The 27,248-nt window shown below is 36.2% G+C and overlaps 1 protein-coding gene across 7 annotated transcripts in view; it reads right to left on the reverse strand.

Annotated features, from left to right (window-relative positions):
* The window catches only part of TJP1 (tight junction protein 1), a 231,952-nt gene that overhangs the window by 36,639 nt on the left and 168,065 nt on the right, over positions 1-27,248 (reverse strand). For all 7 annotated transcript variants that reach the window (XM_081831542.1, XM_081831541.1, XM_081831540.1 and 4 more), the window contains 7 exons: positions 25,883-26,007; positions 25,093-25,195; positions 19,414-19,690; positions 15,489-15,592; positions 14,734-14,902; positions 13,766-13,913; positions 502-641 (listed from right to left, as the gene is read on the reverse strand). In XM_081831542.1, the coding sequence (XP_081687668.1) occupies positions 502-641; positions 13,766-13,913; positions 14,734-14,902; positions 15,489-15,592; positions 19,414-19,690; positions 25,093-25,195; positions 25,883-26,007 (1,066 nt within the window). The remainder of the gene's footprint in view (positions 1-501; positions 642-13,765; positions 13,914-14,733; positions 14,903-15,488; positions 15,593-19,413; positions 19,691-25,092; positions 25,196-25,882; positions 26,008-27,248) is intronic.

Genomic DNA, 27,248 nt, shown 5'->3' on the forward strand with positions numbered 1-27,248 from the left:
CAGAGTAAAAAGATTTGAGAGAAAAAACTGAGAGACAATAGAACCCAAATCTCCTGGCCTTTCAAACAAATGGATCTTGTCTGGTCTCACATACATCTCTACAGTGTATAACTTACAGCGTTTATGAAAACACTTTCAACAGGTAAAATAACTTAAAAATTTTTAAGCCAATCTAATATTTCTCCTAAATAAGCAGTGGTGAAGAACAACTTTACTCATTGTGAATAGCTGCTAACTATGAATAATTTCTATCCAGAAAAATTTTTTAAAAACTCATGAAAGCCTACTGATCCATGCCAACCTCATACCCATAAGGAATATGTTGTAAGTCAAATACAGAAAAATTCAAACACATGTAGTAGGAGAAGCAGTAGTAGTAACTGTAGAAGTAACAATAACCATAATCACTGAAACATCTTTAAACTGTCTGTAAATTCTGACAATTATTTTATTTAATCTGATTGCAAATATTTTCTGAATGTAGTATTTTGCTAGGCTTACCTGGAAGAGTGGGTGCTTGTTTCTCATTTCTCTCAACTACAACTTCTTCTACCATTTTAGGCGTATGATCATCTGCATGCTTCACAGGAGTTGAGACAGCCCCGGGTTTAGAAATTCTCTCTTCCTCTCTGCTCCGGAGACTACACATTATTTTATAAAATTTAAAAAATTATGAGCATAAAGATGATTGTGAAAATCATTTGTAAGAGAACAGTCTAAGAACAATCAAGCAAACTTTGAAAAACAATGACAAGGGATTTGCTCTAACAGCTATCAAAATATTATAAAAACCTAGTAAAACTAGAGTGGTATTGCCACAGAAATAGAAAAACAGATCAAAGTAACAAAACAGAAAATAGATGAATCTATCCCCAGTAGTAAAATTTATTATGGAAGTGGCAGTTCAAAATTGTCAGAAAAGAACATGTTATTTATTTAATAAATGATGTTAGGACAAATGTCCACAAATTTAGAAAGATTAGATCTCTATGCATATTAATGACAAAAATGCGATTTCAGATGGAACTTAAGTCCAAAATATATTTTTTAAAAATCTGTATCATCGAAAATAGTGGACTGTTAAAAGTAAAACTCAAGGCACAAAAACCCTCATACACCAACAACAGTGATTACATAGAAATGCAGGTAATTAAAATATATATATATTATTTTTTGGTTATGCCAAATGAAATGAGGTTTTTTTAGTTCAAACAGCTGAAATACGAGCTATTTCATATAGTTCGACCTCAGATATGTAATGAGTTTAATACCTTCATATTTACATATTGACCAATTTATATATTGGCCTAACAACACATATATATTTGTATATATATATTTGATATTTAGAACATATAAGGAACTATAAATCAGTTTAAAGGAGACAATTCAAGAGAAAAATGAGTATTAGGAAGAGACAATTCACCAAAAATATATACAAATAACAATAAACATGAAAATATGTTCACACTCACTAATAACAAGGAAAATGCACATTAAAATAGAGCTTTTAATTATCTCATCATTCATGCGACCTTTCACACGATAATATAAAACACAGGGAAGGACATGGAGAAACAGGTACTCATACAGGGATGGTAAAATAAATATAAATAAGTACAACTATTTAAGGGCAAAATGGGAGTTACTTACTGAAACAAAAAAGGCAAACATGCAAAAACCTGTAATTCCACTTCTAGGTTTATCCTAGAGAAACTATACATACATGTCCAAGAATGCATTTTTTCCAAACTTTTTGTTATGGAAAATTCCAAACACGCATAGTAATGCAGAGAACAGTATCATAAAAATCTCGTGTATTTCAAAAATTTTCAACATTCTATCAGCAATTCAATTTGAGGCTAACAGTACCTTAACACCCAAACCTTGACAATGACAGGACAAACAGAGAAAACAATAAATATTTTAAGCTATAAATGGAGGAAAAAATTCTAAATAAAATGCTAGCTAAGGGAATACAGTAATGTATTAAAAATCATTTTACAATGATTACAGCAGGGTTATTTCACAAGTATATGGCTGGCTTAACATTAGGAATCTATCACATAATTCATTATTACATCCAAATATTACAGGAAAAAAGTATCGGTCAAACAGGAATGTGAAGGGGCGCCTGGGTGGCTCAGTCGTTAAGCGTCTGCCTTCAGCTCAGGTCATGATCCCAGGGTCCTGGGATCAAGCCCTGCATCGGGCTCCCTGCTCCGTGGGAAGCCTGCTTCTCCCTCTCCCATTCCCCCTGCTTGTGTTCCCTCTCTCGCTGTGTCTCTCTCTTTCAAATAAATAAAAAAATAAAAAATCTTAAAAAAAAAAAAAAAACAGGAATGTGAAAAAAATTCATCAGCCATTCCTAACAAAAATCACAAATAAAGCAAAAATACAGGCAATACAATTAATAATGAGACTATTTTCCAAAACCAAAAGCCAAGACCATATTAAACAGGGAAATGCTGAATGTATCTACACTAAAATCAGAAATAACACACAGTGATACCTGCCAATACTATGGTTATTTACCACTATTTTGAAGACTCAGATGATATAATCATGAGATAACAGGCTTGAAATACTGAGGAGAATTTTAGTGAGTATAATACAAAACAAATTATATAAAGAAAATTATAATTACATTAAAAAAATCAACAGACTTTCCTCAATGTCCTCTATAATCAGAAGAAATGAAAGGGAAAAGTATGCCAGCAACAATAGCATCAGAAACTGTAAAACGCCTGGAGAGAATCTGTACAATCTTAGATTGGGCGATAAGTAAGATAAACATCCAGAAGCCATAAAGATGAAAACATTTCACTTTTAAAAATGTTTAATTGCACAGGAAAAGATATTATAAAGACTTCTATTTACAACGCACTCCCCAAAAGAGCTACTATTGACTGATGAAGAAATGAAAAAGAACAACACAACAGAAAAATGAGCAACAGAAATGAACCTGGCAATTCACTAAGGAAGCAATACTATATATAAAATACTATAATACTATAATAATAATAATAATAATCTCATAAAAGATGCTCAGCTCCACTAATCAGGAAACCATCAATTGAAAATAAGGAGTTATCAATTTGCAACCATCAGATTGATAAACATGGAATTCTGAGAAACAAGTGTAGTCTCAAACATTACTTCTGGAAAGTAATTGGCATTATCCATGAAAATTTAAAAATAATACCAATATACTCTTTAATGACTTCAGAAATAAAAAGAGCCAGTATATGAAATCATGGACAAAGATGCTTATACAACAGTGATTGCACAAAGACCTAGAAACAGAATTTCCATAATATGTAAAGTTTCTCATCAAAAGAATAAGATGGAAGGATGTTCACCCTGTATTGTTAAGTAAAATTAGTTAGCTGGAAAATAGTGTGCAGAGTCTGACCTTTTTTAATTAATTAAAAACACACACAGAACAACCTTTTTGGGTCCCCTACCTCCTCGGGAGCTCTGTATATCTCACTTTGCTATCACTCAATAAACCTTGCTTTGCTGCCCACAAAAAAATAATATGATATAATATAATGTAATAATAAAATCACAAACTCTATATACGATACTTTTATTTGTAAAAGTATGTGTAACTACGGAGAAAGGTTTAATTCAAGAGCAATGGGAAATGGGGTAAGGTGGAGTTGACCTATTTTACTCATTCTAATAAGCATACGTTGCTTTTATAATTGAAGACAAAAACTAACATATTAAAATAAGTTACAATGAAAGAGAGCTATATGTAAAAACATGAGAATAACTCTGAAACAAGATGTGAAGCACAAACTGCAGAGTATCTATGGTGTGACATCAAGAGGTGTCTCCATAGCTCTATACAAACACACATGCATGCACATGCCCACATGGAGAAAGACCTAGATAGGTATAACCAAACAGGCAACAGTGTTTCCCCCGAGAGGGAGAAGTAGACAAAACCGAACCCAAGTGGAATTTGAGGTTTACCTATACTATTACAATTTTTACAACAAAGAATATGTACATATTACTTACGGAGTAAAGATTGAAATGTTTTAAAATATTGTAAAACAATGTTCATTTCAAAATAATGTTTATATTTTTAAATGTAATTAAGTCTAACTTTAAACAAAGAATTTGGTTCTATTAATGCATATTATTATTATTATTTTTTTGAAGATTTTATTTATTTATCTGAGACAGAGAGAATGAGAGAGACAGAGAGCACATGAGAGGGGGGAAGGTCAGAGGGAGAAGCAGGCTCCCTGCCGAGCAGGGAGCCCGATGTGGGACTCGATCCAGGGACTCCAGGATCATGACCTGAGCCAAAGGCAGTCGCTTAACCAACTGAGCCACTCAGGCGCCCCTATTAATGCATATTATTAGCAGTCTCTTATCAAGAAAAAGTTTCTTCAGTTACCCTCCTGAAAAGATAAAACACAGGCTTTTCATAGTTTCTATTTTCTATTCACTTAACTATTCTATGGGGGTGTACTCTAGTTATGTATATTAATATGAGCTGCATGTAGGTAAAACAGTCTTTTAGGAAGAACTGTAAAAGTCAAGGTATTTTCTAAATCAAACCAGAATGAACTATTTTTAAATCATAAAAGGTCAAAATTTTTAGCCACTGCTTATGTAATAAAATCTCATGTACAATTAGTCCAAGAATAAATACAATTAAGCTTTATCCCCAAACTGCTCTAGGCAGTTCAGAGTGTAAAGGGCAGTACAAAATAGAAGATTCTCCTTATATTCTTTATTTTGCATTAAAAAATGCAAATGATATATTACAAATACGAACATTTTAAAGAGAATGAGATTAAAGAATGCATAATTTTAATAGTTTTACAGATTTACTGCTCTGCAACAAGCAAATTTTAAACTGCTTTAAAAAGATCTAAAAACAAATATTTACAATTGATTTTCTTTCTTATAACTTAAACTTCCTAAATTTAAAATAATTGACATTAATGATAACTACCATCTTGGTAACTTAGAATCAATTATAATACTTCAATGTAAACATCCTCCGTAATGATAACCAACAAGTTTTCATTTGTTGTGCAATAGGGCTCCATCACATAAAACTGCCAGTATTTTCATCTTCGGTTAATTATCATCCCGTATTGCCCATCACCTTTTTTCTTCCCCCTGTAACAACTGTTATGACTTAAATAACATTTCAGGCGGATGGAACTCATATTATTCTATGAAATCTTTCATACAATTAATATTTGGAGTATTACTACTCTCTTTAGTGCATTTCTGTTATCTACCAAAAGATGGAGGCATTATTCAATAATACACGTAGATCAGGAGCAGTGTTGTTAACAGGATTATGAAGCAAGTCATCTATGTAATTGTAAATTTTCTAAAATCCGTATTAAATGAAATGAGGTAAAATCAGTGAATACACTTTATTTAACCCACTACATCCAAAATACTATTTCATTAGGTAATGAAATTATTAATGAGGTAATTTACATCTTTTTGTGTGTGCTCAGTCATCAAAATCCAATGTGTTATTTCACACTTAAAATACATCTCAATTTGGACTGGCCACATTTCAAACACTCAGCAACCACATGTGGTTAGCTAGTAGCAACGATGTTGGGCAATGCAGATCTACAGTTACAGTACAGGAATAAAATAATCAAATTTTCCAAACATTTAAAAAGTTCTATTATGAGCAAATGTGATCATTATGTCTACTGCAAGACAAAAACTGAATTCGTCTATAATCAGTGGCGCTTATCAAAAGAAACTGGCGAGGCTGTGACACTGAAAACACATTTTCCTCAAATCTTCCGTACATGATTCTACCCAACTGGCTCTGAAATAATATCTAAGTTTTACCAAAAAAAAAAATAATTTTTTTTTTTTTTTTGCTATTAAGAGGAAGGCTGACTTTATTTTATACAAAAACCACTTCTGTCCTGAGTCAGACTCATGTTTATCCACATACTCTGGCTCCGAGTAGCCGAGACGGACATTTCAGACATTCTCAAGGACCTCAAGATCCTCTTAAGGGCATTTCTGTTTTCCCCTGGAGGGTAGGAGACAGGGTTTATTTTCCAGAGTTTTCATTTGTACATCAATCTAATGGCAGTGATCCATTTATCTAGAAGCTCTGGGCTGGTTAAAAACTCTATGGAAGACAGTTGTTAAGAGATGGGGTGGAACACGGTCTCTGAAGAGTTTTTACAGTTCACATAAATGAATTCATTGTAAACAGCCTTCTTTAAGCCTTATCCAGTCAACTGTGTAAACTGGGTAGCAGAGTAACATACACTCTTATCAGATCAGCAAAGAATAACAAATTGTTTTAAGTGAAAAACTTCAGGTATAAGTAAAATCACAAGCGTTTGGGCCTATAGGTAGAGGGCAGGCGGCTTGGTCAGGGGATCTCCCTCTGGGTTCTGGTGTGTGTCCCCTCAGCAGGTTCCTGCAGCACATAGCAGTCAGCAGTTTTCCCAGTGGCTCCCTAGGATGGTTTTGCAGTAAAGGTCTCTCACAAGATACTTGCCCAGGAAACTCCTGTTCCAAGCACTCTACAGGGAAAAGTTCCTGCAAGTTCTTCTGGTGACACACCACAGCCAAATTCTCTTCCATTCAGTGAGCCATGCACGGGTGTGCCTTTTCCAACATGGCTGGCTCTGAGCCCTAGGGATGGGTTGGGGAGCCTCTTCTTTGGCATTCCATCACAGCACCAGGGGGAGTGGATGTTCCTATACCCGATTCTTATATTCTTTAGTGTTCCCTTTACTTCTTACTAGCTAATCCTTTGTTACTCCAATCCTGTTATATTTAATCTCTTTACATTAAACTTGCTGGGTTCACTCCGCATTCAGCTTTCTGTCTTGACAGGACCCTCTTTGACAAAACATGCCAGACTGCCAGTTCTTCATGCAGCTTTCTTTCATGCTTCTAGCTCTCAAACACCTTCTCAACTGACTGGTCAGTCATGCCTTATTTTAAAAATGACCCTAATATAGGAAATAAACTTGAGGCTTGACCATTCACTCCAGTAAAACCTTCTTTTATAAAACCAACTTCAAACTCCTATTACATAGTAAATGACTTACCCTAAAAAAGGGATTTATACTTTTTCAGAAACTCACTTACTGCATAAAGGGAGGCAAGACCTATAGAACCTAGGATGAAAACAAAAACTAGATACTAATTCCTTTAAAGGCTACTGGCTATCTCAGTCATAATTAGCAATAAAGATATGTTTAGAAATTAACTTAACCATATCCCACAGGTTTTCTCCAGTAACAGGAGAGTTCAGCCGGGAGGGCTAGAAGAAATGAAAAAGAAAAACTAAAGGCACACTCAAGTCTGACTATTTAGACTGTTGTGACCATTGCTCAATCTTCTAAATTTTATATAGAAACAAAATATTTATACATTGTAATTCCTCAATAGCAATAAAAAAATTCTCTCTTTCTGTATGGCACATACAGAATTCTAGGGATGACAAAGGCAAAGAGATGCAGAGATTCTAAGATGGTACGTGGGCACAGAAGTAAAGAGTGGTATGCTGAGAAGGCAAGGGAATAATTATACCTGTTTTGCATATTTACAAGCTAATTTCCCACAATTTAAGTTTATTCTTTACATATTGTAATCTACTTTCTAGAAATACATGTGTGTGTATATGTTTTTGAAAAAATCTGAGTATCTAACTGCTCATTATGGCAAATGGCTTTCAGGTGATAACAGAGATACAAACTTGTATGAAGCTTATCATTTTGTACAGAGCTTCTCATCTTACATGTTCATTTATGATGGTGATGATGACTAACCTGGTCCATCTGATTTAGAAGGAAAACATCTGTTGTTCAAACTATGATTTTTGTAGAAATGCATAATTTTTAATAATGAGAAGGACTAAGGAAGACCTTTTTTTAATTTAAGGATAGCACCGTTAAGCCTTCATCAGTGGTATAATGATTATCAGGTACTTAGATTAATATCTGGAGTAAAGTGATCTTTTTTAAGATTTATTTATCTTAGAGAGAAAGAGAACCCCAAGCAGACTCCCCAGTGAGCGCAGAGCCCGACGCAGGGATCGATCCCATGACCCTGAGATCATGACCCAAGCCAAAACCAAGAATCGGATGCTCAACCAACTGACCCATGTAGGTACCCTACAGTAAAACAATCATCTGATTCAGAGGTACATTTGGTTGATTTTACAACCAGGGGCCAATGTTGCAACACTCTCATTTTTTATGAAGATTCTCACATGGACAACACAGAAGACTGTTCTACATTATTTAAATCTGGAAATAAGAGTATTCATACATTTACTATTTTTAACACACGTTACCAAGTGGACAGTCCATTTTTAAATATCATATCTTATGTTTTATATTGTACTTGTATAAGAGCTGATGAATTAAATAAAATTCATACTTCTACTTTTTAAATTGTGGCTATAAAGTATAATATTTAAGCCTGCTTTTCTGCCATTAGACCCATAAACTCCCCTTAGGAGTTAAAATTGACCAGCAATCATTGAGCACACACATTCTTACACTTGGGTTTCTAGTTAATTACTAGAGAAATGCACCAACTATGGTCTTTCCTCAGCCTGGCTCCTTAGAAAGCGTATCAAATACAAAGCGTCAGCTTGCAATTTTAACCTGGTGACCTAAAATTCCCAAGGATTGAAAACAAGTTGGCTCTTATCTAAGTAACAAAAGTTCAGAATGGGTCATCAGTGTTCCACTCATTTTTAAATGTTAGACAAAGAATCTTACCCCAAAAAACCCTAATTCAAGTAATAAACAACTTTTTAAAAAACTTCCATATTTTTCCTACTGAAACAATTTTTTCCAAAACAAAAGAAAAACTTCTTAGAACTCCAATCACTCTCTCCTTTGCTCTTGTGATCCATCCACACAGGTCATCTTACTGTTATTCCTAGTCGAGAAATGGCATGTGCTATTCTTATTCTGTAATAATTTTCATCGAGAGAGCTCTTTCTTACTCATTTCAAGATGAGGTCACTTTAGAGAAGCCTTCTTCTCTGATCATATTATCTAATATTGTCCCCTCCACGTTCACTATCATACTATATCCTTTTTCTTTATGGTACTTGCCACTAAAAGAAATTACTTTTTCATATTTCAAAGTTACTTATCTGCTTTCTTCACCTGGATATAAGCCCTAAAGTTCTGTGACAGCATGGATCTTGCCTAGACTGTTCACGGCATAATTTATAACCATATATTGATAACATATACATGATATCAATAAATATTTAGCTTAGTAAGAATTAGCAGGATAATGTCAAGATTACTGGTAAAAAAAAAAAAAATCCTTGAACTGTCACTGTAAAATGTTCACGGTGCTGCATCAACTCACAACCAACTCCCTTAGTCCAACTGGAAGGCATAGAAGCCAAGGGCAAGAAGTCATTAATCGATCCATTATTTTCACAGAGACACTTCAAGAATCGTATCTTTCTACCTGGCCCTTTTTTTCAAAGATGAAGGAGAAACCAAAAACAAACAAACAAACATGAGGGACTTCATAGTCTGAAAAAGAAAATGTAGCAGTACCTACAACAAGTTAATTACCAACATTATCACATGTAAATCTTGTTCTGAATAAAGCATCTATCTATTAAACAGGAAGTAATAAAACATTTTTTACTTAAGACAAAGAACTAAAACCGAAGATCAGGAAACAAAATCTGAAATTCACCAGTCACAAAATGGGCACATCTCCACATTTTAAAAGAGTAAAAAGAAATGTCCAACTGATACATTTAAATGTCTCAATAATTTTTAGCCTGCTGGCAAAGTTCCAGAGAGAACCAAGTAATATCTGACAGAAACTATATATACTAGAATCAAAAAATATTTATAGCTCTCTAATATCTAAGAAAACAATTATGGACGGTAACAAAAAATGTAAAGTGTGTAAGTAAAAATAATGATCTTTAATTTAAAAGCTAAGACTTCTCTAAGGTATTTAAGCAGATACATTACATGCATACATAGGTGTTAGGATTTACCTGGCACTCCTGGAGAACAAGATCATGAGCTTAAATTCAACCTTGTATAGTAAAAAGCTGATAGTAAAAGGTGGACCCCATAGGAAATGGTTTTCATCTCAAATGTATCAGCTTAACTAACTGGGCTAACCACTTGGATTTAGTCTAGAAATTTCTCGTTTGTAAAATTCAATTTTACTATCATGCATTTACTATATCATAAACCATATCAATACTGATACCACTATCTTCAGAATTTAGTAGAAGCATTTTCTCTCAGGAGAAACAATGAATAAAGAGAATATTTAAAAATTTTACAAAGTTTCAAACTTTTTTTTTTTTAAAGATTTTATTTATTTGACAGAGAGAAACACAGCGAGAGAGGGAACACAAGCAGGGGGAGTAGGAGAGGGAGAAGCAGGCTTCCCGCCAAGCAGGGAGCCCGATGCGGGGCTCGATCCCAGGACCCTGGGATCGAGACCTGAGCCGAAGGCAGACGCTTAACGACTGAGCCACCCAGGCACCCCAAAGTTTCAAACTTCTTAAAACACTGCTTTCAAGCACTTCAAAAGCAACCATTATGCTAAATATAAATTAAACCTTTTCTATTTGTTAAAATACATTCCCTAAAAACTTCAGACAACAACTTAGGCCTTAAATAAACTTTGTCAGTTTATGGAATGCCTGAGTGTAAGTAATACAAAACATAATCTTTACAATGCAAATTCAACATTATCTTAGTCTGAGCTTTTACTACAATACAATTTTTTCAATACTGCACCTGCTTATGATAATCAGTAGCACCACAGTCACCTTTACTGTAACAGTTCACAGGACAGAACAAAAAAGGTAAACTGTGACCCAAGGGGGAAAAGGCCTCAGACGATCTGTTAAATTAAACGTTACACAGTAGGGGGAGTAAACTATACCCAGGCAGAGGCTTAGAACATAGCCTGCAAATCAAATACTCTCTAGATGGGCAGGGATCACAGTGAGACCAGTCAAAGAATCTTCTCACTGAAAGCTACTTGGTTATCACCATGCAGCAGTGCCACCAGCTGTGGACTCTCTCAGTATCCCCAGCTCCCGGAGTGCAAGTCTTAGCCCAGAGTGGGCTCTGAAACATCACTGAATAAAATACAAAACAAACTTGGCAACAAGCATCAAGGTATAAGGAAATCCCTGTAGTAACTCTCTCTATACACACATTGTTTTTTAGTTTAAAAACACGACTATTTTAACATTCTAGACCAGGGACTGGCTTTTTCCTTATATGGCTCTGTGAGCCATAGTCTCTGGTGCAACTTCTTAATTACGCCATTACAGGATGGGTTCCAATAAAACCTTATTTGCAAAATCAGGCAGCAGGCTGTATTTGGCCTATAGGCTGTAGTCTGCCAAACCGTGTTCTAAACAATAGTGAGGATACACTGCTCACCTAGTTATAATGATAATTATAACACATGCTAATGTGTTTTTCTCAAGAGGTCTGTCCATGTAATGTTTGCTTTCTCAGGAAAGAACATCACACAGAACAATGTAAGTAGGTCATAACAATGACGGGATGCTGTCTAGGACTCATGGTGTTTTTTAACACCAGGATTTTACTCTTAAAATAACATCTAAATTGTTTCTCAACAAAGGATAATCCTCTACAACTCCACAGTTATCTGGATTTTAACATGAACTTTAGGGGAAGGAATAAAACCTTTAAGCAACTGGTACTACTGTACATCTTGCTTATGGGCAGGTCACAGAGTTCTCAGGAATTAAATTCTCAGCACAAAAATCTGGAAATAACCTGAAGACTTTGGGTCTTCTGTAGTTGAAGTACTCTTTTCTTTAGTATATGCTACATGTTCTAACCATGTTCCTAAATCTGGTAGTGCACAGAAGAGAATGATACCAGGAACTTAAAACAAAAAAACCCCACTATTCCCTGCCTCCATCTGAGAACAGGGCCTAGGATTCTGTATTTTTAAAAGATCTCATTTAACTGGTATTACCCATGAGAATACCTGAGGTTCCCAATTAAAACACCCCAACTGAAATATAAAAAATCTTTTTTATAAAAACCTCAACTTCTAAGTTACAGATGCCAAGTGTGAATGAAATTTAATGAAAAAAAGTAGACATCAAAAAACTTTCTAAAATTTCAAATTTGCTCACAATAAAAACTAATGGCCAAAATTTGGATCTTTCTTTCTTTTTTTTTAAGGAAAATCATGTCCAAACTGTTTGATACCAGCATGGTTTCTAGGTGAGAGAAATGTGTTAAAATTACATCTGCTCCCATGAATCATCCAAGGGTGTAAGTTATATCACTGTGTATGTGCTGTGGCAGCAATCTTTTTCCAGGTAACATCTATGCTGTGTCAGGAAGATTTTTAAAACCAATATGTTAACTTGTAGCAGTTAAAAATAATAATCAGTTGTAAGATAAACCAGGATGGCTTGTGACATACTATTAATATTCCTTTTAAAAAAATCATTACAACCTTAAAATAAAGATCAGAGTTAATTTATAAACCTAAAATTTGAAATTTATAAAGAATCAACTTCACAAATTTCTCAAAACCAGCAGTGCACAGTCGTATCACTATGGCTTTTAACAATCTTTTAAAAAGCTTTCTTCTGGCTAGATATTCCTTTCTCTGTTTACTTCTTTCTTGCCTCCTCACCTTCCTCAAGGAACGTACTCCCCACAGTCCAGTTGTTGGCCTCTCCACATTGTTTTTCTTCACAACCTTAGTGACTTCTATGGCTTGAGCTAACACCTCCATGCAATTAAGTCCCAAATCACCATCTCTAATCCTAAACTATTTCACTCAAGTTTTCAAGTGCCTCCTGAAGATCTCCATGTGGATTATTATTAAAAACCATAGATCAGGCGCCTGGGTGGCTCAGTTGGTTAAGCGACTGCCTTCGGCTCAGGTCACGATCCTGGAGTCCCGGGATCGAGTCCCGCATCGGGCTCCCTGCTCAGCGGGGAGTCTGCCTCTCCCTCTGACCCTCCCCCTTCTCATGTGCTCTCTCTCTCTCTCAGATAAATAAATAAAATCTTAAAAAAAAAACAAAAACCATAGATCAACTGGGTGGCCTACAGAACCCTGGGAATGTCCACAAATTTTATGCAAAATGCTACATGTATGTGTACATGTGCCCTTTTCTAGAGATGATGGCAATACTTTTCAGTTTCTCAAATGTACATGCAACCCCAAAGACCATATAAACTCAGGTAAGTCATATACTAATAGTGTACCAGACTCTCTGGCATAAATACAGAGTGTATTTTTGAAAAGGAAAACAAAGTCCAGATTAAACTGTCTAGGGAAGGACTGCTAGTACAGTTAACTTTCCCAAGCAATAGATTCTATAAGCTGGCTAGCATCTTCTCATTCGGTGGATCAGCAAACTGCAGCTCAAGGCCAACTGTTTTTATAAAAAGTTTCACTGGAACACTGCCCTGCCTGTTCATTTACATACTGTCTACAGTTATACTTCTGTGCTACAAAGACAGAGTAGTGACAAGAAGCTGTGTAGTCTGCATACCTAAAATATTTATTCTTTCATTCTTTAAGAAGTTTCACTGACCTCTGGTTTTCTAGATAATCCCTAAATTGATTTTTAAAAACCCACAAAAACACACAAAAAAACATAATCAAAAGAAAATCTATCTTCTAGTTTTATTTGTAAGCAATACCACAAACATGTATCAAGCACACATAACTATATTAACAATAGAGTGTGATTTACCTGCCACTGCTAGGCTGCTGTGGAGAGTGTCTAGAATGATCAGAAGGCTCTGACCGCTGGTCAGGTGATCGTGACCGGCTGTGGCGGGGAGGTCTGTCATGTGATCGACCGGAATGATCTGATGCCAGTGACTGAATTTCTGAAATGTCTGTTAGGTAAAAGGGTGCTATTTATTTTCCCATGAAATGATTATAGTAAAACGTTAAGGTACTCCAATGATAACAGATATAAGCTACTAAATGTAATTTCATATAAAATTGTTGTTTTAAGCATTAACTTTATCAACCACTGATAAAAATGGTGAGCTGCCTACAAAAAAAAAAAAGTGACACCATCGATGGACCTTGAATGCATATGCTAAGTGAAATAAGTCAGAGAAAGACAAACACGAAACAAAACAGAACCACCACAAAAAAAACCACAAACCTACACAACCACCAAACTCATAGAAAGAGATCAGACTTGTGGTTACCAGGAGGGCAGGGGGAGGGGGAAAGGGGAATTAGAGGAAGGTGCAAACTTCCAGTTACAAAATAAATGAGCACCAGGGATGTAATGTACAACATGATGACTATAGCTAACAGTGCTTTATGGTATATAAAGTTGTTAAAGAGACTAGATTCTAAGAGTTCTCATCACAAGGAGAACTTTTTTCTTTTTATTTTATCTATAGGAGAAGATAATAGACGTTAACCAAATATACTACGGTAATTGTTTCACAATATACGTAAATCAAACCATCATGCTATCTATGTACCTTAAACTTCCACATTGATGTATGTCGATTTTTTCTCAGTAAAACTAGAAAGTAACTAAAAGTAAACCCTCTACCCCCAGTATAAATATTTGTAATTCTTAGATTTTGAAGGTGTCTGGCTTGTAGAAAATTATTCCGCTCAAACGTATCAAATCTTCCTACAACTTTAATAGGGCACTTAAAGGGACTTTCCAAACAGAACTGTACTCACCATCTCTCTCAGAGGCATTAGCAGAGTGGATACTGTCAGAAAGATCAGGGACATTCAATAGGGTAGCTCGTTCATCCCTCTGAACTACCATTTTTAACTTGCCTTTAGACCTTTCTATCAATGTCTTTGCATCTGTCAGTGACATATTTTCTGTCACAGTACCATTTATCTGCAATGGAAAAGAAACTAGGTTGAAAATAAATGACAAAAATATAAATGTTAACTTAATGTTATGAAACAGGAATATTTAAATTATCCTTGGCTTGCCATAAGAACCAAAATAGTCCCTTTATACTTTCCTGTATTATCAAAGTACTCCTCTTCCCTGAAATAATAAAATTTTAATATACTGTTGCTTTATCAGAAAACCCAAATTACTATCACTGAGCCTGTCACTTTCTATTGCTTATAAGCAAACTAACATTTCAATAATATTTAGGGCAGTCATCAAAACACTTATTGTATAAGACTAGACATATCTACCTACAAAGTAGCTCCTACCAGTGAATGGTAATTCATTTGTAGCGATTAATCGCTCAGGATGACTCCATGCCTAAAGAAAAACATTAGTGTTGACATGTTAATAACAGACAAACCGTTTTTGTCCATTAGAAATGGCAAGCCATCCAGTGCCCCAAACATAGATTTTTAATTTTTTTGGCAAAATTGCTTTGAACATGAGCAGAAGCATTATATGATTACATTAGAATTTGTTTTCTATTTCAGTTTATTAAAACGTAAGAACAGGACTATACCTTTAATACAACATCGCCTTCTTGAATATTGCCATCTCTTGCTGCCAAACTATCTTGTGAAATTTCCTTTACAAATATATGGCTGGCCAATCGAAGACCATACTCTGAAAGAACATATTTAAATGTCTTTAGTGTAAAATGCTAAGAGACTTAGAGTTTAAAAGCATAATAGTAATCACCACATTGAGTTTTTGTTCTTTTTAAGATTTTATTTATTCATTTGACAGAGCAAGAGACAGCAAGAGAGGGAACACAAGCAGGGGGAGTGGGAGAGGGAGAAGCAGGCTTCACGCCGAGCAGGGAACCCGATGCTGGGCTCGATCCCAGGACCCCGGGATCAGGACCTGAGCTGAAGGTATATGCTTAATGACTGAGCCACCCAGGCGCCCCCACATTGAGTTTTTAAGTACAATCAATAACAAGAAATTAGTCTTGGTTACCCTGTAAAGATGACATTTCCTCTAATCATCAAAACAATGTGAAAGCAAAGGAAGTATGTGATTCAAGCGAAGACTGACAGACCTTATTCCCATTTTACTCAGAGAAAAAAGCCCTGAAGAGCAGACCATTTCTTTCTATGTTGTAATAATACACTAGCTTCTCAGAAGATTTAACGAATACAATTCTAAAAAGTGAACTGCTTGAGGCTGGAAAAACTCTGGAAAGGTTGACAATTTTATTGATGACTTGTGTTACCAAGCATACACTGTTTTTGTTTTCCCCAATTTCCGATTCCATACACCTCTACACTGGAGAGACATATACAGAGCATTAGGACATAAACTTTGTATTAGTGCAAACAAAGGCTTCAGCTAGCTGTGCAGATACAGGCAGGAGTTATAAATGCCAATCCTTTCCTTTTAACACCAACCAAGTGTCCAAAAGTGAGGCAACATTAATTCTATCTATGGGTGAGGAATTGGTCAGAGTTGAGGAAGGTACCAGGAGAGTCCAGGAAACTGTCCAAGGACCTGCAAAACTGTAGAATTTTGTCTGTTTGTAAACTAGAACAATGACGACAACATAACACCAACAGTTTGAAAAGCACTGCTCCTGGTTCTCTCAGGAGAGAGAAAAGGACTGTGTCTTTCTGCATTAAGGAAAAGGGGGGAGACCCCCCCAAAAAAACCCTCTTGGGGTTTTGTTTTTAATATGGGATGGGTAGCAGGTCAGCTAACTCAAGCTTCTATAAGTTAACTTAAGGCAAAGTTAAGGCAAATATACAAAGAGTGCTCACAAGCAGGAAAATCAGGGTAAAAAAAATAAAATGACTTTTGAGGGGATCTAGGCAGTCAAGTATATGTGCTTAATGGTTGTTATATCACAAAAGAATACAGTATTGATGACAAACCTGTCCTTATTTAAGATTAAAAAGTTACAGGGGTGGGGCACCTGGGTGGCTCAGTCGTTAAGCATCTGCCTTTGGCTCAGGTCATGATCCCAGGGTCCTGGGATCGAGCCCCACATCGGGCTCCCTGCTAGGCGGGAAGCCTGCTTCTCCCTCTCCCACTTCCCCTGCTTGTGTTCCTTTTCTCGCTGTGTCTCTGTCAAATAAATTAATAAAATCTTAAAAAAAAAAAAAAAAAGTTACAGGGGCACCTGGGTGGCTCAGTCAGTTAAGTGTCTGCCTTCAGCTCAGGTCATGATCCCTGGGCCTGGGATGGAGCCCCGTGTCGGGCTCTCTGCTCAGTGGGGAGCCTGCTTCTTCCTCTCCCTCTGCCCCTGCTTGTGTTCTCTCTCTCCTTGTGTTCTCTCTCACTCTCAAATAAATGAAAAAATCTTTAAAACAAAAGATTAAATAAAGTTATAAATGACCAATACAGAGATGACTTCAAAATAATCCTCATATATGCATTTACTCCAAGTGTTTCCTTGAGTAAATATTAACTATGTGCCAGGCACTATGGATAAAAAGCAGCAAACGAAAGATAGTCCCTGCACTCTGGCAACTTCCACACACAGTAGGGGCAAATGTAAGTGTGAGAGGAGGTCAGATAAAGGCAATACAGGGTTCCGTGTCCAGTATGGAGTCCAAGAAGGTCTCTCTGAAGAAGAAATACTACTTTAGTAGTATAGATAAACCAGAAGGATGACTGTGTGTAGGTGGGGTGGGTGGTAGAGACAAGATGGTTAAAAACAAATGCATCTCTGTGAAGGTGTCTGCAGAACTGACTGGAAGGGATCCACAGACTAGTTTTTGAGACTCATTAAGTTCACTTAAGAGATGATGGTTGCTCACGAGACCAAAAAAAAAACCAAACAAACCATAACTATTAGAGGATGTGAGGTAACTAATGTATCATGTAAATGATGGCTGTGATAAACTTGATTGTGATCATTTTATAATATCAAACCATCATGTTTACATCTTAAATGTATAAAATTTTATACACAATGTCAATTACATCTCAACACAGCTGAAAGAAAAAAAGATTATGGTAGCTTGGATAAGGGTGTTGGCGGTGGAGAAAGGCAGAAGTGGGATGGCTATTTAAGCGTGGTATTTAGGAAGTTAGCATGTATTAACTGGGTATAGGGAAGTGAGGAAAATAGAGATGTTAAGGATAACTACCATGTTATCCATAACCGGCATGAGAAACTGGGTAGATGAGAATATATCAAATGAGTGACTTCATAAGAAACACAACAATTTTAAGAGGAAGATATGAGTTTCATTCGAGATTTGTTGAGTTTGAGGGAGCTACATGAAACACTGAAGTGAGTACGCCTAATGGTCAGCTGGCTCACAAAAGTACACAGACATGGACTGGAGAAATAAGGTTTGCCATTAGCAGCAGATAACTGAGGCAATGAGTAGATGAGACTGCGTAAAGAGGTTATGTTGAAGAAAAAAAGAGATTCTGGAACAGAAATCTACCTAAGGTTAGAGAGTAGGATGAGGAGAATGAAGTTGCAAAGGATACAGAAAGGGGGTGGGAGACCCAGAAGGACACAGTATTACCATTCTCTTGAAGCCGAGAGAAGACATAATTTCAAAACACAGGAAGTCGTGCTCACTTCAGCAGCACATATGATAAAATATAGAAGTGGTTAATGCTATGTAAAATGGTACTGAAAAGGCAACTAAAATAAAGACTGAAAATTTCTACTGAATTAGTATGAATGGTTTGGGGAGCAAGGTGAAACAGATATCAGGCCAGAGAGGGTTGGAAAATGAGTGGTAAAATGAAGTAGAAACAGCAGGGCTAGGCAGTGTGAGAAGTCCACTGCAGAGTAAGGTGGGGAGCAAGAACTAGAAAAAGGTCTGTCAGGTGCCGGTAGAGCAGATCACAGTGAGCCCACATGGTATTCTTAGAACAACACCATTTTACCAAAACGATCAGTCATAGATGCTTTCCAGCATTTGAGAGACATGTCCACAACAGGAAGATGCCACAGATTCATTCTTATCAAATCTGATTAACTAGGGGAGGCAGCTGGCTTCAGTTTCAAAAATTTTAAAGATGTCCTGCATTACGGAGAGATACCCTATCAGGGGGCTCCTTACCCTTAATCTCTTCATTTAAAAAGTATTCTGCCCCCCACCCCTCAAGCCTAAGATTTCTTCCCATGGTTATGCTACTACTGATCCTAACAGCTAGGTAAAACACTGAATTTGAGCTTGGTCATGGTATGACATTTGTTAGCATAATTTGCATTTGGCTATCCTAATCACAAGGAATCCAAAATCCAACTACTGGACAATTTATCTGAAGGACTATCCGCTACAACAAAATAATTCAAGAGAAAAGAGATGATTCCGAAAGCCTGCTAAACGGGACATGACTTAGGGCAACAGGACATAACAATGAAGATAACAAAAAAGAACAAAAGCAAGGATAGGAAGGGATGGCAATTTTACTTCTTACCACAATTAGTGTAAACATTTTCATGCAAAAATGATAAACAAGTTGGTAGAGAATACCTTCATTTTTCCGGGATTTCACCAATGTGACTTTGGTGGGTTTGGCAGGCTGACTGGAGGCCACAGATCGCCTATCAGACCGTGGGGACAAACTCCTCTCTCTGCTTGCACTTCTATCCCTTGCCCAACTCTTCTCACTCCTTCTACTGACCAGACCGCCACGACTGCTTCTTGGGTCATGGACTTCCTCATCGTAACTATCTTCTTCATTCTCAGACACTGGTTCAGGATCAGGACGACTAACTGGTATCTGAACTTTCTTCTTCCTCCGAATGGTCTACAAATAAAGATTACAAAGAAGCTGATTTCCATATATACTTTCATTTCTAAGAGAAAGGAAAATTACAGTTTTCTGGTCCCTTATCAATTAATCTAATTATGTATCAGAGACACACAATACACAAAAAATTTTAACAGATTACTAGGAAATACATTTCCATAATGGTTGTGTTTTCTAAACAGATCTGGTTAAGAACCAAATCTGGAATAGTGAGGCAAATGAAGTCCTTAGTTACTTAATTCAGAAAAGATGTTCTAGGTATAATAATCACAAGCTTAAAGAAAAACTAGTAATTGTGGGTGGTTGAAATAAAGGATGGGGCACTGTATACTCTAATACCATCAAATATACTGTAGTTGTTACCAAGCAAACTTGCAAGCCCAACTTGGCACCTTGAAATTTTCAAAATCCATCAATATCAAGGCCCATAACTGTCCTACTGAAACCCTTAACAGAGAAATTTACTGTACTTCCACACTAACATTCAACTTAGTAAAGTTGGAGCTAGTAACTCTGTTATATTTCACCAATACAAACTACTTTCGGTTTCTGTATCTCTCCAATTTTTAATTTCTCATCTTGGTATAAATCCCATCTTCTGGCTTTCTTTCCTCAATGACTCTGATAAGTGGTTCAATTTTCCCTGTTCATTTATTTCCTTCACTTTCTGTAGGTTCAAGATCTACAAGCGATACCTTTTGATTGAGTGGCCTCTTAATCCCTGGACTGTGTGCACCTCGCCTTCTCACCCTGATACACCCTGGATCTCTTCAGAGATCTGTAAGATCTTCTTGGGTCAACACTCCTTGTCTCTACTTTTGATGCCTTGATCTACTTAAACTTTTCTATTCCCATCTTCTTTCCGATTCCTTTCTCATCTGTTCTCCCAGTCCATTAATTCCTTCCTGGTTTCACCTGCCTTCCTCCCAAGTTTTCGTGAAATGTCATGCTGTGATATTTAAATGACTTTCTCTTGACCTCTCAATCACCTGTCATGACAAACTCCAGTCCTGTATTATCTTCACCTTCAGATGGCTGCATTTCCACACTTTGCTGAGTAGGTCCTCCATAAATTCATTTTACTTGACAGAATTCTTTTGCTTGTTCAGTAATGCTTTCCTCTGCCTCTTGCCTCTCTATGGAATTTGCTAACACAGGTATTTCAAAACCATTCTCCAAGACCCCAATTGCTTAGCCTGACTTACAGAGATCAGTGCCACTTCACTTCCCCTACACTCCTACGTTTTTTTAGTATCTCATTTATTTAGTCTTCCTTCGGGGCTCAAAGACCAAGTTGATCCTCTTCCTGAATGAATGAAATCCTCCCATATGAGCTTTTATTCTTATCCTTACCCATCTCTAATACCTTCTTCACAATAACAACCCCTGAAGGTACTTATGACTTTCATCTCTCCCTCAAATTTCTCCTCTGCCTACTACTAATCTGCTAATTAATCTTCTATTCCTTTGTCTTGCTACATATTTCCAAGTTATCCTACCTCCTCCCTCTGTGGCTAATTTTCTTCAAAGGGCTGCTCTACACTTAATAGTGCTCGCTGTTCCTTTCTACTACCAAGGGTGATCAGAGAAGGCCCTTCTGAGGAAACGACACTGAAGCTGAAGCAGCAGCAAGATGCCAACACATGACAAGAACAGACAGCTCAGTTCCCTGTTAGGAACTGAGAGAAGGCTGCCTGTCTTTCCACCCTCTGCGCCCCACAGCTCAGGCCCTTATCAAGTAACATTTACTGTAAAGCATTCTTAACTGACTCTCTGCATTTTAGTCTCACCTCTATTTCAATCTCCAACAAACTATTTTAGAAGTAATACTTTTGCAGTATTACTTTAAATCTTCAATTCCCCCCCTAGCAACATACAAACAAAAACAGAGTAACCAGATGAGGACCAGGAGCTTTCCATGTCTTCCTCTAAGAGAGTGCCTGCCACCTCTTTGGAAATTTACTGTACCTGAAACTACTCTCAATGTCCGATGTGCATTATGGTTATGACTGTGTATACCCATCTATCCTATTACGATTCAAGTTCCTTGGAGAAGGTCTTTACCGTGCATTTAACTATACCTATAATGAAATATTTGCAACCAGTTAAGTGCTTAACCTATTGAAAAATATCCAATCCTGTTATAATTCTCTATGTATATTATAATTAATGGTCATAAACCTACAAGAAGATATTTAGCAGGTTTAACAATTATGCTTGATTTTAACACTGAAAATTTTGAAAGAGAAATTTGGGGGGAAATGCCTACTTCAAAACAGTTTAGCTAAATTAAAGATTCAAATGTAAAATAAAACAATGAAATTCTGCAAGTACTAGAATAAAATAAAGGATATATGCTTTTATAACTCTGGTAAGGTAAAGGCCTTTGTAAGCCTGACACCAAAGGCAGAACCAACCAAGTAAATATCTGACAGACATGACAACACAAAAACGAAAGCATTTCAGTGCTGAAATGAAATGACATAAAAACAAGCCCCCAATCACCATAAACAACTTACACTCACAAAAGCAAATGGGCAAACAATACATGTAGTATATATGACATAAGGCTAACCATCCTAATATATACAGCTCTCTAGTATGACACTCATCACCACAGCAATGCAAAGGAATAAGCAAAAAAGAAACATAAATGGGCAGTATATACACTACGAGATGATCAAACTCATTTGTACTGTAAAATATTTCATTTGAATTACTACGTTCAGACTGTTGGCCAAAGATTTAAAAACTGTTGATAAAATTGGACTCTCGATACCCTATTGGCTTTCTGAAGGGCACCGGGAATACATACATCAAGTCATTCATGCCTTCTGACTGAAAAGCCACTCCTAAGAAGTTATTCCTAAACAGTAACTGAACAGGTAGGTAGAAACACAATGATCTTCAACACAGTATTTTTTTTTAATACTTGTAGAAACCAGACACTGAAATGCCCACCCATGAATGGGCTAGGTAAGAGCCACATGGAGATATACTGAAGTGCTCACAGAGGTCATCTCTAGGAGATGTTTCTGCCCAATCATTTATTTCATAATGCTTTTTTAGGATGGTCAGAATTTTAGTAAAAACTATACATGCTCACTGTGTCATAAACAATTTCTAACTTCACTTATTGTTAAAGCTAAATTACCCTATTTATGGTAATTACATTATCTCATAGGGTTCTAACATTTTAGTTCAACAGAAAAGAAATAATTTATTTGCTTAATACCCAAGGAGCTCTTAGTTTATGGAAAGATAATCATATAAACAACCAACCACCCCCATGTAAGAGCACAGGGAAGAAAAGAGATTAGCAGGGGGGTGGGGGGGGGGGGAAGAGGAGCTGGTTATTCAGAACTGAAAAAAAAACTAAAGAAGCAAAAACAATGTATATAATGACCCTGAGGTTCTGGTTATGGCCGGGGATGAAGTAAAAGTTAAGAAAGACACCTCACAATGAAAGACCACAATATAAGACAATGGGGTTTTATTCTAAAAGTCATATGGCAATGATAAACTTAACAAAGTAAGACATGATCCAATCACTTCAAATGTAGAAATGAACAACAGCTCTCTGCTGATTAAAACACCGTTCTACCTAATCCCCCTATAACCTCTCCCTATAGAGCAAAAAACACTTGCCCAACCTTCCTAAGTTCTGCCTTTCCAATTCATATAGCTAAGTACAGTCAGAGCAAAATCCACCCTTGAAGCTGCCCCAAATCCTTTTCCTATTTCAAATTCATTACAGGTTTTAGACCTACTTCTTATAAAATAATTTCTATGGGACAGGTCCAGGATGTAGGAATACAACTTTCTTAGATGCATTATTAATGTGGAGTGTATATGTTGAATATTTTGCATGGCAAACAAAATAGCTCAACATTTCAGAGGAACAGAGAGCTTAAAAAGTTGGGGTTATAGGTGAAGCTCACAACCTTATGTACAGAGATAAAAACCCAAATTACCTAAGATGCTCACCGTGGAATGTGCAACTGAAAAACACTATAAATAATAATAACAATACTCAGGATCAGCAGCTAAGGCAAGCATGCTAAAACTCACTCAATTTTAAGATAAGCAATTATAAAAATTAGCAATTTGCTTCTGTAAACACTACAATCTCATGTTCTAAAAACTGTTTAAAAACTCTATCACCCACTAGCCAGTATGTATATGAACTGTGATTTAAAAATAACATTACAGCTATAAAAATGAAATTACAATGAAGTTGTGAAAATATATACTCAAAAGAAGATGTCTGTCATTTAGAATGCAGTAACTCAACAGTGGATCTACTGCAATTTGAGAAAACTCTCACCTCACCAGCATTAACACTGGTGTGGAAATAAACCATATGGCAAGCAGCCTACACAAGGGAAGAGGGCCTAGCAACTGTGGGGTGCAGAGTCTCAGGGAATACACCTTCTAGATCTCACCAAATCCCTACGGTCAAAACACAGTGCAGGCTTTCCCCTCACACCCTCTCCCTTCCACTGGGTCCACTGTGGTTCTGAGTGTCTGCAAGAAAGCAGAAAATAGACAAGGCAGGGCAAACCATCTAGATGCCTACTCTGCCTCTTCTTTCTGCTCTTTATACCTGAACTAAGGCCTCAAAGCAGTGCCTTTATCATTCCTTTCAGAAGCTAGATGGGCAAAAACCTGCGGGAGGAGCAAAGTGGGTAAAAAGTAGCTAATATGCACCTAAACATGGATGTAATTTTAAATAGGATTTTTACATTAAATCCACTTTGTGCCACATTTGCTTAGTTTTACCTGTGATTTGAGGCCAGTTATCAAGAGTTAATTGAATTTCTTTTCCCTTACTTAAAAAAAAAAAAAAGACTTCTTGCAGAAATAATGAAATAGAAGACAGATTCCAGCTATATACTGTAACAGTAACATTAAAATGCACCCTGAACAACCCTACAAAGAAAATCTTACCACTTTCTCTCTCCTCAAACTGTATCACAGTAACAAGGAAAGTGGTTGATGATGTATGTGTTCAAGGGACAATGTAAAACTTGCCCATTAAAAAAATCCTGTAACAGAAAACAGGGCTAAATATTTCAAACAGACTACATGCCAAGATTCAGTCTAACTTAAGTACTTAAAAAAGAAGGAAAGATTAAGCCATAAAAAGGTGACCATTCAATCACCCCCACCTTTCCTCTTCAATTAAAAAAAAAAAATCCTAGTATCTAAACTTTGAGAAAATATACACACAGTGATAAAACATACTACCAGTATTAGAAGAAACACTCTTGTAAGCTAACTTTAGAACTACTGATCGAGTTTTCATTTTCTTAAAGGGTTAAGATGAATTAAAAAACCAGAAACATACCAACGATAAAGTTGATACTTTTACTAAATTAAAGGTAAAAGATACTTACAATTTTTGCATTCTTCCCACTTTTCCTCAGTTGCTGAACAGCAAAAGCATGTTCAACATTATCCATTGAAACTCCATTAACCATTGCAACTCGGTCATTTTCCCTAAAGATAAAAAGGTCACCAAAATAACGTTAGAAAAAAACACACAGACAAGTTTGTGAATATATTTTCAAGATGGGTACTTCCACAAAAATAATTATAGGCTAGTTAATCTATTTGTCTTCAGATCAATGATACAATAATGTCAAACGATTTACTTTCTGATCTCCTACGTTTAGTAACTAACCACAGGCCATTAATTTTTTTAAATCATTAATACAATGTTTTTACAAAAGTGAAACAATACAAAAAATAATTTTTGGTGGTACAGTTAGAGGGCATTAAATAATATTATGTTACATAGCTGGAAAAAATTATTCCCTTTTTAAAAAATAAAGTCTTTCTCCTTCTAGGTTTCTTTCAATCCTTCTGACTATACGCTCACTTTTCTGCGAGCTAGTGTATCTTTGCCTCTCTTTATCTTGCTTATCTTAACTGAACAATAAGGACAAGATTAAGGGTGAGAGGTTCCTGAAGGCTAAATCCCATCCCAAAGAGTAAAAAGTTTTCTCTTCACCATCTTAATTTTTACAGTGACCACCTATTTAAGATAAGGGATACTAGCTTTCCATTTATGATAGAGATAAGTAGAAATGTATGTTAATTTAAAGAAATCACTAGCAGAGTATGCCAGGAACTAAGGGTAGGAACGGTGCTTGTTACACAGGTGCCCAGAAGAAACATGCTTACTGTAGCTGTCCTTCAGCAGGTCCCCCTTTCAGCACATCTGAAATTACTATGGAAGTTTCCCCACTCTGAAAATGAGGGTTGTCTCTTCCACCAGATATTGCAATTCCAAATCCAAATCCAGGAGCCTAAAGTAGTAATTACAGAAAAACAACTGTTCATTGTATCATACAATCTAAAAAAGTTTAAATATAAAAATTACAATCTTATTATATCCATGATCCAAACACTTGCTTGCGTGGATACATATCAGAATGATCTATCCTGGTATGGGAATGCATATTCTAATAAATTAATTGCTGGACATAAAAGAATATTAAAATTTGCTGATTACATGAATGAATGCTAAGTACTAAAATACATTTAAAAATTCTAAACACTGAAATCCTGCATTTATTTTTGATTATCAGAAGAGCTCCTGAAGGTACTGGCAGTGTGCTAGTGTGATCATCACAAATACAGGCAACTAATTTATAGAATAAACACTTAATTAGTATAAACATCTGGTGCCATTTTGTATAATAAAGTATCAATAGCTGTGGAAATCAAATATGTTATTTCAACTTCCTTCAATTATGCTAAAAATCTCTTTAGAAGTAGTGCATTAGAGTAATGTCTTATATGCACATTGCAAATAACAGAAAGTAGAATCATATCAAACCATTTAAAATATATTTTTAATTAGAGAAAGTAACAAACGATATACTTCTAAATGAGCTGAAAATCTTAATCACAATGACTAAGGGCAGACCAATACAAAGAAAATTCAAAATATTTCCAAGTTATTAAAAAACTACCTAATCTCAAAAAAAATCTATACCATTCCCTTGAAAGGAAATGAACCATTCAGAGTAGTCTAAAGAAACATCAAATATTTTCCTAGGGTTCCAGAATCACTAAAGCAGAGGTGTTTTCATATAAATTGTACTATACTACACACTACAGTCCAATCCACCTGACGATATAGGTTGTCCAGTGCACAACAAAGGAGACCACATCCGCCACGGACTAGGTATAGGTCATGACCATCTCCTCCCACCCCAAAGCCTACTGAAGCAGCAAAAGAAAAAGAAAGAAGAAAAACTCTTCTTAAAAAAGAATAAAAACTGGGGCGTGTAGGTGGCTCATTCCATTAAGCATCTGCCTTTGGCAGGGCCCTGCGATCAAGCCCCACATCGGGCTCCCTGCTCAGGGGGGAGCCTGCCTCTTCTTTTCCCTCTGCCATTCCCCCCACTTGTGCTCTGTGGCTCTCTTTCTCTGTCAAATAAATAAAAATCTTAAAAAAAAAAAAAAAGAATAAACACCAGTAATTCCACTCATAGGTATATACCCTCCTCAAATTAAAACATATGTCCACACAAAGACTTAA

Source organism: Leptonychotes weddellii, chromosome 9, assembly GCF_054177405.1.
Source record: "Leptonychotes weddellii isolate Sample4059 chromosome 9, ASM5417740v2, whole genome shotgun sequence".
Taxonomy (NCBI): Eukaryota; Metazoa; Chordata; class Mammalia; order Carnivora; family Phocidae; genus Leptonychotes; species Leptonychotes weddellii.